Source organism: Pistacia vera, unplaced genomic scaffold (assembly GCF_008641045.1).
Source record: "Pistacia vera cultivar Batoury unplaced genomic scaffold, PisVer_v2 Contig691, whole genome shotgun sequence".
Taxonomy (NCBI): Eukaryota; Viridiplantae; Streptophyta; class Magnoliopsida; order Sapindales; family Anacardiaceae; genus Pistacia; species Pistacia vera.
The window spans coordinates 388,751-400,335 of record NW_022196547.1 but is presented as its reverse complement, the minus strand read 5'-3'; the positions used below and the strand labels follow the sequence as shown (position 1 = coordinate 400,335).

The window sequence follows — 11,585 nt, the reverse complement described above, 5'->3', positions numbered from 1 at the left end:
AGATTTGGCGGTTGAGAGATGCGAACTGGTAAAACTGTAGCCTCTCATTCGTCTTCTTCAAAGATATTGAGAGAGCTGAAGCTCATCATCATCACTGTACAGAGAAACAAAGAGAGAAGCAATGTCGACAAAAGCACTTTCGTTAACAAGAGCAGCAACTACTTTATATTCTCATCATCATCATCAAGATCACCGCTTCGGTCTCGCCAATCATCACCGTTGCTTCCTCTCTATACATCCTCCTTCTCCACCTCCTCTTCTCACCGATAAACGACACCGTATTAAGCTCACTTTCATCTCCAGAGCTGCCGATTCAACTCAACCTTCCTCAGCTCCTGCCTCTGCCGATAAAGCAATTGTCACCGATGATGAATTCTCTCTCGCTAAGGTACGCCTTCTATGTGTGTAAAGTGTTAACTCTATTTTTTTTTTTTATAAATATAGAACTTGAAAATTATGATAAGACATGAATGAGCTGTTATTTCAATCTAAAACTTGTAATACTGAATTCGACGACTTGATTGGTAACATAGAATAGAAAACTTGAATGATAGATATCATGTTTATCAATACAGAAAACCGATATTAGAGAATGAGCTTCATAGGATTTTAGCAGTTGTTACTGTAATTTGTTAGTAATTTTTTGCAAAATATAGGGCTCTTCTACATACAGAACCAATAATTCTCTGTTCTGGAAAACGGAAATACAGAAAATCTTTTGTAAACTTACTTTCAACCGGAAGCTTTTGAATATAATCCTAAAAGATTAGTTGAAACTCAAAATATTATGGAAAGTTGTTGTTTGCTTTTTTACATAAGATATTATCTGGTTTATACTAATTATATTGTAAGTTTTTAAAAGGATTAGTTTCATTTACATCCTTTAACATTTGGGCAGTTTGATATAGATAGGTCTTTTTGCCCCAGAGGTTTGTCATAAATTATTAAAACTTTAAGTGTTGTGATAATTTTCATAATTCAGCGGAGGTTTTAGATGGATATTGTGTCTGTATCTTTGTGAGTCAAATGACATTTTGCCTCATGAAAACTATTTCCAAACTACAAACCAAATTCTCTTCGGACTATTGAGAGCTTATTACACTGAATTATCTGTTGTTTCTCAAAATTTCTGGGCTAATGTAGCACTTTGCAGGTTTCATTTGGTGTTGTTGGACTAGGTCTTGGAGTTTCTCTCCTGTCGTAAGTGTCTTATCCTCTTGGGAATACTGTTTACTCTAAATTCTATGTGGATATGATTAGTGTGTGATCTACAGGTATGGTTTTGGAGCATACTTCAATATCCTCCCTGGATCTGAATGGTCAGCAATAATGTTGACATATGGATTCCCCCTTGCGATTATCGGGATGGCTCTTAAGGTAAAATTTTCTAGGCATTTCTTCACACACCCTATCATTACTCATAGTTCCTTGAGTCGCATATGAAGTTAGAGTATGCCAGTGTTCTTGCATCATAATATCATATATGTCATAATGTTTATCAGTGAGGGTGTTCTGTTCCAGTTAGTAACATTTCCTGTCTTGGTATTTTTTTGTAGACTTTGCTCTTAATAATTAATCCATGCGTGTATAAGATTGGTTGTATCTAGTTTTTTGTTCAATGTTTAATATTGCTCAATTGAGTTTTTATATTTCAATTCTAGGCAATGATTCCAATCAATGTTTGGAGGCTCTACCAGATTTCTGATTTGTCATGAAGGTTGTATAAAACATTCCTGAATCGGTTTGGGATCTGAAATTTTTTAAAACATAGTTAACTGAATACAATTGGACCAGTATGACCCATGTCGCGTATGCTATTATTTTTTCTTTCATAAATTGATCTATGCTTCCTTTCATCTGGTCGAAACTTAGCTTGTCTCTGCTGCATTTCTTTCTAAGTTTTAAAAATTATATCTAATTTAATGAAAGACTACATCACTAAGTGTTATATTTTAATTCTTTTATCAAAGAATAGCTCTTTTGAATGTTATGCAGTATGCGGAACTCAAGCCAGTGCCGTGCTTAACTTATTCAGACGCCCAAACGTTAAGGGAAACATGTGCCACTCCTATCCTTAAGCAGGTAATTTTATCAATCTCGCTTACTTTATGAATTATTTCAGCAAATACCCCTTGTGTTCTTGTAATTTTTTATTAATTGACTATGAGGCTATATTATTCCCATCAGTGGACTTTTTCTAGTTCTATTTACCAGCTCAACAAGATCTAGTCCTTCTCTTGTATAGGTTGATATTTATATCCTTTAGAAATCTTATTTATTATGCTTGTTTGTCATGATTATCTCCTTTAGCACTTAAATTAGATGATAAAGAAATTAAGTCAGAATTTTATTTATCTGGTAAGTACAACCCCATATGTCTCAGTTTCCTGTCCTGGAAAATTTGGAGAGCTGTAATTGATGTGATGGAATTCAGTGCCTTTATTCTTAATTTTGAAAGATATTTTGACTTCACAAACACGTACGGTTAAGTTTGATCAGGTTTTTAGGGCTGACTAAAGGTTATTTCACCTGGTTGATATACCTCATTTTTTCTGTTGGTCTTTAGAAAAGCAATACTAAAGATAAGGATCTAATTAGAAACACAATTTCACAGTTCTATATGCCTGACATAAATTTGCCAAAAAGCATTTTCAAACGCAAAACTAAGCTGCAAGGGCATTAGTTGTTTTTGTCACGTTATTTGAGCTCTGTAATGTACATTGCCTGCACAGACATTAATGTTCAACTGTGTCCTTCCGTGTGTCAAAGGCTGCTCTCTTTTTTGTTCATAGTATTCCTTCATGATGCTCAAATTGAGAGGAAAGTAGGGAGGAGTGGCTGGAGGAAATTTGAGACCTGCATATTTTAAGATACAGTTTGTGGATTGAATATTCTTATCAGAATAGTCTCAATGTGTAATTATGATTTAGAAAGGATAGAAGACTATATAAAGAAACAACCTTCATATTTTCACATTGTATTCTCTCATGACCTTCTTGGCATTTGTATCTGGTAATGTGAAACCATCAAGATGTTTTGTGCTAATAATCATTCCAATCTCAAACATTCATTATGATCTTCCGGCAAAACCCTCTGTATTAGTTGGATGACTTGATTCTCCATGACCTTTGTGCCTGTGATGTTTAACTGGCATGTCCCACTGTCCATTCTCTCTCTTAAAAACATGCCTGATCATGTGCTTACTTCTATGTACTATCACTAGATTGGGCAAGCTGCATGTTCTGATCGTTTGAATGTAATTTGAGATTCTCATTATCCTCAAATTTACTTCATTATAGTTATTATGTGTGAATTGAATTAATTTTTTGATAGCTTTGATTAGGTCAGGAATGATGTTATAAGATTCCGTTATGGGGACGAGCAGCATCTTGAGGAGGCATTGAAAAGGATATTCCAGTATGGATTGGTATTTGTTTAACTCTACTTATGCTCCTTGATGTTTGTTTTCCGGATTATACATTTTGCATAGAAAACTAATCTATTTACACACACAAAAAAATTAAAAATTAAAATACGAAACTTTTATATTCAGTGACACTCGTTGACTCAGTAGTCAACTATCGAGGCTACTGTCTCTTCCTGTGTGCTTCAAGTTCCATAATCTAGTTTATACTGCTAATTCCCATTCCTGAAAGAAATAAGCGAAATAACCATCAAACCATCCTTCGTTGAATCCTGTATTCGAGAGGATCAAGTTTTAAATTTGAACAAAATTTGAAATATGGAGAGAATTGAATTGAAATTATTGAGAGAGTAATACTACTCATCCCAAAACGTATCCCAAAAATCACATTCCAAATAATGTGTCACCATATGTGGCATTGCCATGTCATTTAACACATCATTAATTTATTTACATGTCAATGCAACATATGGTAACACATCATTTCGGATGTGATGTTTGAATATGTTTTGGGATGATTAGTACTATTTGTGATAAAATATTCTATTGTAGTTTATTCAATAATCAAATAATATAATATTACGCCCTATATATATTTTTATTACCTTATATTTACACATATACCCCTAACTCTATACACATAACTTCTATCACTTCCCCTCAACCTGAAGCATATATATTTATCATGCCCAGCTTATTACAAATATATGTTACCATTTTTCCAACCGGAGATTTAGTAAAGAAATCAACTAGCTGTTCCCCTGTTTTAACATGCTTAGTGGAAATTAATTTATGTTCAAGTTTCTCTCGTACAAAATGACAATCGACTTTTATATGCTTTGTCTACTCGTGAAAAACTGGATTGTTGGCTATATGTATGGCAGCTTGGTTATCACACCACAATTCCATAATCCCTGGATCACCAATTCCAACTTCTATAAGGAGATATTTTGTCCATACAAGCTCACAAGTTACTTGTGCCATAGCTCGGTACTCAAATTCTGCACTTGATCTAGCTACAACAAGTTGTTTCTTACTTTTCTAAGAAATAAGATTCCCTCCAACAAAAACACAAAATCCAGTCACAGAACGCCTGTCTATAAAAGATCTTGCCCAATCTGCATCTAAAAATCCTTCTGTTTTACTATGGCCATGATTACTATAAACGATCCCACGTCTAGGAACCCTCTTGAGATATTTTAAAATATGAAGAACCGCATCCCAATGAGGTGTCCTAGGAGATGACATAAACTGACTTACCACACTTGCTGAGAAAGCAATATTTGGACGAGTTACTGTAAGATAATTCAACTTTCCAACTATTCGTCTGTATCGCTCTGGATCATCAAATACCTCTCCATCCTCAACATTCAATTTTATGTTAGGAACCATAGGAGTATCACAAGGCTTGGCTCTAATTAGACCTCTTTCAGTCAATAAATCTAGCACATACTTGCATTGAGACAACTACTTCGAGAAACCTCAACTCTCAGAAAATACTTTAAAGAGCCTAAGTCTTTCGTGTGAAATTTGTAAGCCAAAAAGATTTTCAAACTATGAATACCAACACTATCACTACCAGTGCTTATAATCTCATCAACATAAACAACAAGGAGGAGAATACTAGAACTAGATTGCCTATAGATTATAGAATGATCATAAGCACTTCTATGCAAACCAAATTCAGTCACTACATCACTAAATCTCCCAAACTGAGCACGTGGAGATTGTTTCAAGCCATATAAAGATTTCCTCAATTTGCATACCTTTCCAGACTCCCCCTGAGCAACAAACCCTCGTGGTTGCACCGTGTAAACCTCCTCAAGAAGATCACCATGAAGAAAGACATTCTTGACATCAAGTTGGTGAAGGGGCAATCATAGGAAACTGCAAGAGAAATAAATGACCAAACAGAGGTCATCTTAGCAATAGGAGAAAATGTCTCTGAATAATCAATACTATATGTCTGAGCATAACCCTTAGCAACCAACCGAGCTTTCAACCGGGCTATAGGCCCATCAGGATTAACCTTCACTGTGAAAACCCACTTACATCTGATGACCTTTTTGTCACTAGGTAAATCAACGAGATCACATGTACTATTGTGCTCAAGACCCAACATCTTTTCTTCCATAGCCCTTCGCCAACCATCATGAGCAACTGCTTCAAACACTGAACGGGGAACAGACACAGAATCTAAAAAGGCAACAAACAACTTGGAAGATAGAGACAATGAGTTATAAGAAACAAAAGAGGAAATAGGATAAGTACAAGAGCGCTTACCTTTACGTAGAGTAATGAGAAGATCTAGGTCAAAAGGAGGAGGAGTTGGATCTGGGGGCGAGGCAGGCAGTAAGGGCAATGTCTCAAGTGTCTCAGATGTCAATACTGGTGCTAGTGTCGGTGCCACTTGTTGTGGTGAAGGGCGGCGAGAGTATATCTAAGTGACAGGAGGACAAGACAGGGGTGGAGAACTATAGTGAGTAATGGTATAAATAAGCAAATCATTAGTGACTAGAGAAGAAGATTGAAAGGAATCATCAACATAAGTAGTTTCGAAGAATTAAACATTAGCCGAGACAATATACTTACCTAAAGTAGGAGAAAAACAATGATAACCCTTTTGATATTGTGGGTAACCCAAGAATATACACTTGAGGGATCTAGGGTCTAATTTGGAAAGATGAGGGCAAACGTCTTGAACAAAGCAAGTACACCTAAAGATTTTAGGAGCGAGGGGGAACAAAGGTTGAGAAGGAAAAAGAATGGAGTAAGGTATTTGGCCAGACAGAATAGATGAAGACATAAGATTAATTAAGTAACAAGCAGTAGAAAAAACATCTGCCCAAAACTCTTTAGAGACTTTCATATGAAAGAGAAGTGTATGAGCGACCTTTAACAAATGACGATTTTTTCATTCAACAACTCCATTTTGCTGAGGCGTATACACACAAGACGACTGATGAATAATACCCCTGGTAGACAAAAAAGAAGAGAGAGAAACAGAAAAATATTCTTTGGCATTATCACTTTGCAAATTTTGATAGATGAAACAAATTGGTTTTGTATCTCAACATAAAATGCACAAAATATAGAAAATAATTAAGAACGATTTTTCATAAAATATAGCCATGTAACACGTGAAAAATCATCTACAAAAGTAACAAAATATTTATAACCAGATTTAGATAAAACGGGACAAGGACCCCAAATGTCAGAATGTATAACATCAAAAGAAGCAATAACTCGTTTATTTTTTCTAGGACTAAAAAACACTCGATGGTGTTTCCCAAATTGACGTGCTTCACAATTAAGCTATGACATTGACTGTAAACTAGGACATAACTTCTTCAGGATTGGAAGAGGTAAACGACCATGGAAGAGAGAGGAGGACAAATCACTGGTACATGCAACATGTGGCGGCACTGGATTAGAGATGTCATCAAGCACATACAAGCCACCTAAGACACGATCCCTACCAATAATCTGCTTCATCCCAAGATCCTGAAAGATACAATGAGTAGGGAAAAAATAAACACCACAATTAAACGCAGTAGTGATTTGACTAACAGATAAAAGATTAAAGGGAAAGTGAGGAAGACACAGAACAAAGGAGAGAGACATAGATTTGGTGGGATTAGCAGTAACACAACCCATAATCGGTACAGTTGATCCATTAGCCAACGTAACAAAAGACAAATCAGAAGAAGGTGTAAATGAGGAGAGAATACCTATATCATCTATCATATGGTGCATAACACCAGAATCAATGACCCAGTTACAACTAGAAGTAGATACACAAGCTGTCGGATTACCTAGTTGAGTTAATGTAGCAGCAGTTGATGGAATGGATGATTGGGGGCTAGCAAGCTGAGTGAGGCGAGCATACTCATCTGCAGATATAGTAACCTGTGAAGGAGTAGGTAAAATACCATCTTGAGCGGCAACATGAGCATATTTTTTATTACTCGGCATAGTTAGAGGTTTTCCATGTAACTTTCAACAATTCCTTTTGACATGACCTTCAGCACCACAATGGAAGCAAGTACGAGGACTATTACCATTGCCATGAGTAGCCCCGATATCCTGACTAGCACATTTGTTGCCTTTACTACTATTAGACTTCATGCTAGCAAGAGCCGCATGATCTGGAGCAACATTCTGAAGAGTCTCCCTGTCTTTAGATGCTCCTCTATCTTCCCTTTTACTAACCCGAAGAAGACGAGCATAAACCTCCGTTAGAAAAGGAAGTTTCTCACTGGTAAGGAGTTGTGTCCGAACTATCTCATATTCTAGTCTCAACCCAGCCAGAAAACACTGCACCACTACTTGCTCTTCTTGTTCTTTCATTTGCACAACATCTGCAGTCACAAGGAATAAAGCTCGTTTTTCCTGAAAGGCTTGCTTCACCTTTGTATAGTATTCAAGTAATGTCTTCTCTTGCATATTTGCTCGATAAATCTGCAATAACAACTCATGAACATGAGATAAGTCCTGTTAACTAGCATACAGAAACTCTAGATACTCCCATAACTCTTTAACTATATCTCAATTATTAGTAACATCATCCACTGTGGAATCCAGAGTATTCTGGATCTAATTAAACAATTTATCATCCTCCATAAGCCATTTCTTTCGAATTCTCCTAACACTCTCTAATTTCTTATCACTACCCTCTGGTTGTTTATCACTCTCTGTTTGTGGAAGTGAATATGTAGGTGGATCCTCAGTCAAATGATCCTTTATGTCAATGCTAGAAACATATCTCCTAATAGTTCGTCTCCATTGAGCATAATTCTGCTTTCTTAGTAACTTCCTATTAGTAATCTTTGTAGATGAGTGGACTGAAATTTCAGTCACCACCTGTTTACCTTCCACTATCATAGCTTAATCAAATCAACAATGATTCTCTACTAAGCTCACAGACAAGATCACCTCTAATCACCGATATCCAACTAACCCAAATCACCAATTCACAACAAATTCATGACTCAAATCCAACACCACAACTAGAATAGTCATCAAATAAACATTTAAAAAAAGAAAAGAAAAGAAAACAATAACTGGAAACTGCAGAATAATAAAAACAGATCACCAACCGGAAACCATGACCGGAAAATAGGAGACGCGACAGACTTAGTCGCCGAAAAAAATAACAATCGTGAACAGTATCACATGAACAGCGTTGTGTGAACAGTGCCATTGGCCACCAGAATAAAACCCTAAGACCGGTGCTCCAATACCGTGTGATAAAATATTCTATTGTAGTTTATTCAATAATCGAATAAAAATAATATTACACCCTTTATATATTTTCACTACCTTGCATTTACACATATACCCCTAACTCTATACACATAACTTCTATCACTATTCTTATTGAAGATTATTGTCAATGAATTAGGTGATCTAAGTTTTTTTACGGAACAGATTCCGTTGGCATTTGAATTGACTGTTACATGTATCTGATAAGGTAAAGAGAAAGGATTGCACCTCAATTTAAAGTTTTGATGAACTCGCAGAATGATGTACCAACCACTATGTTTTTGTCCATTGACACAACTATTTTGTTTGTGCTGTAAAGTAACCTCATGCCCAATGATGTGAAGAATGAGCCTTTTAATACTTAATTAACATATTATCTTCATGGTACATTCTGGTGAAAATTCCATTCTCTGGCCATTTGAATAGTGATTTTGTGCTCTAACATCAGGTTTTTACTTTTATGTTATTTTAGGGTGGAGGAATTCCACGAAGGAGTGCACCTATTCTACAGATGATTCGCGAAGAAGTATGTTAATTTAACTCGGATTTATTTTCAACCAGAGAATGTGGTGATTGCCACATCTTACAATAAGCTTATTAAGTTGCTGAATACTTTGTGATCATAGTTATTTTCTTTTCACCAATGATATTGATATGTTTCTTCTAAAAAAAAACATAAAAATAAAAATCATTATATGCATTTTTGTTTTGTTTTAGGGATAGTTTTTCTGGTACAATATCTTCTTATATCATAATGCATGCAAGAGAAAGTAATGACTGATGTATTTGCTTGGGGTCATTTAGTTTTTTTTTGTATTTTAAAGCAATCATGCACCACAGATTGCTTGAGGTCCTCAAATGTAGAATATTTCTTGAGATATTTTGCTGTCACTGAGTCTATGACTAGTGCTAGTCTCTGTACAACTAACATGCTGGTTTCATTTAAACAGATGCCTTGATCTCTATGATTCATTTTTGGACAATTCCATCTTACTCTTTGGACAGACCTTGCTGAATTCAATTAGGCATTGTCTATTAAAGAGTAGTCATGACTCATGAAGCGTAAAATGCTTGCACCTCCAACTTTTGCATGTTCTCTGATACTTGTACAATTGTCTGTTCAATAAACATGCTCGACTCACTTGAAGTCATTTGAACAAAGGCCTTTCTCTCTAAAACTCATATCAAGGTTACTCCCCCATTTACTGTTTTCTTGTTTTGTTATCATGTCTTAGGTCACAGAAGACGGTAAATACTCTCTAGTCTTGGTGTTTGAGGCAAAGGCTCTGCAGTTGTCAGATTTTGAGCAACGACAGGTAAAACATAGTACAAACTTGCGGAAGTTGTCTTCAATTATTTGATGTGATATTTCTCTGAAGATTTTTCGCACCTTATATTTACTTTTTCTAGACCCTTGCAACAGTGAATAATTTAACTGCATACTAATTTGATTATGTTTAATCATGCAATTAGGCAAAATTTGCTTCATTCTTTGGGCCTGGGATCGCAGCTGAAGTTGGTGAGTTTTAGATTCAAATACAAATGTTAAAACCTTACAACATGAAAAATTATGTGAATCGCTGAAAACCACATATTTCTGGATCGTGCTGACAAACATTTTAATACAGGGAAGGGTTCAGAGGATAACCTTTATGAAGTTCGACTAATTTCCAACACCAGTCCCAATGCATCACCTGCCTGAAGTGTATGTTGTTTCATCTAATCCTAGTACCTGTATCAGCTTCCATTCATTACTTCACATATGCTCGTCTAAAAATTTTGTATATGTATATATATATTTAGATTCAATTTGAAAGACGTTTTAGTATCAACATTAAATTTTGATTAAATCACACAAAAGATAAATAGAGACAGCTGGAAAGGTGATCGAGCTGAAGATTGATATGAACACTGAGGAATATGTTTCAATCTTACTATCTTAGGCATAAGAGCTCAACTAAAGTAGTTTCAGATGAGTTTTAGTTAAGTGGACTAGGTATAACTGGTGACAACCATACCAGAGTTTTAAGTCCGGATGGATTTGAAATGTTCTTATAGAAAATGCTTAAGAATATAAACAACTAGATAGAAAACCCGCGTGTTACGTGGGTATGTTCATTGGATATTTTTGAAACAGTTTGTAAACAACCTTATGGTAATGATGGAAACCAATTATATTCAGCCATAAAAATTGTTAAATATATTTTTTTCATAGGTAATATTATGGGTTTATATTTTCTAGAATGTGAACAGATTTAACTTTCAATTTGAAGGTGAATGGTTAGTAAAATGTGAACAGATTTAACTTTGAATTACCTTCATTAACCATCAACCAATCATATCTTAGCACATTAATTATAGACACTTACAATAATTATAGAGCTCCCAAAATCCTATATAGCATCCTACATGAAATCTACCTGGCGATCAATAGCAAGGGTGTGGGCTTCTGAATTATATAGATATGATAGATCAGATCTGTTTAAAGACCCTTTAATTACTTGGACTATTAAAATCATTTTGTGGAAAGAACTGTTAGGTTTTTTAACGTTTATACATAATTTTATATAGTTTAATTAAACATTAAGAATCAAAAACAGAAATATTTTAATAAGAAAGGTATTTTAACAGTATCAAAGTCAGCATAAACTTGTCATTAGACTGTAGAAAATGCTTGGAGTATTTATTTTGAAAATTAGTCAAGAGTTTTTTGCAAGCATGGGGACAACTGAACTCCTGATCCTTGGCCTAGGCAATTTATGGAACTCCAAAATATAACATTGTGCCAGTAATTGTTTGTTTTATGGTAATTTATAAATATGTTAATATTATATACCATATGTGATCGATTAATTTTAAGTATATCTACCATTATCAGGAATTATATTATTTTTGA

The 11,585-nt window shown here is 35.1% G+C and overlaps 1 protein-coding gene across 1 annotated transcript; it reads left to right on the top strand.

Moving 5' to 3' along the window:
* The first annotated feature begins 24 nt into the window (after positions 1-24).
* LOC116113848 (thylakoid membrane protein slr0575) lies at positions 25-10,521 on the top strand. The gene is made up of 9 exons (XM_031400009.1): positions 25-388; positions 1,154-1,200; positions 1,275-1,377; positions 1,996-2,082; positions 3,344-3,427; positions 9,162-9,215; positions 9,925-10,005; positions 10,163-10,208; positions 10,318-10,521. The coding sequence occupies exons 1-9, from the start codon at positions 122-124 to the stop codon at positions 10,389-10,391; spliced, it is 843 nt and encodes a 280-aa protein (XP_031255869.1). The 5' UTR covers positions 25-121; the 3' UTR covers positions 10,392-10,521.
* Positions 10,522-11,585: the final 1,064 nt, after the last annotated feature.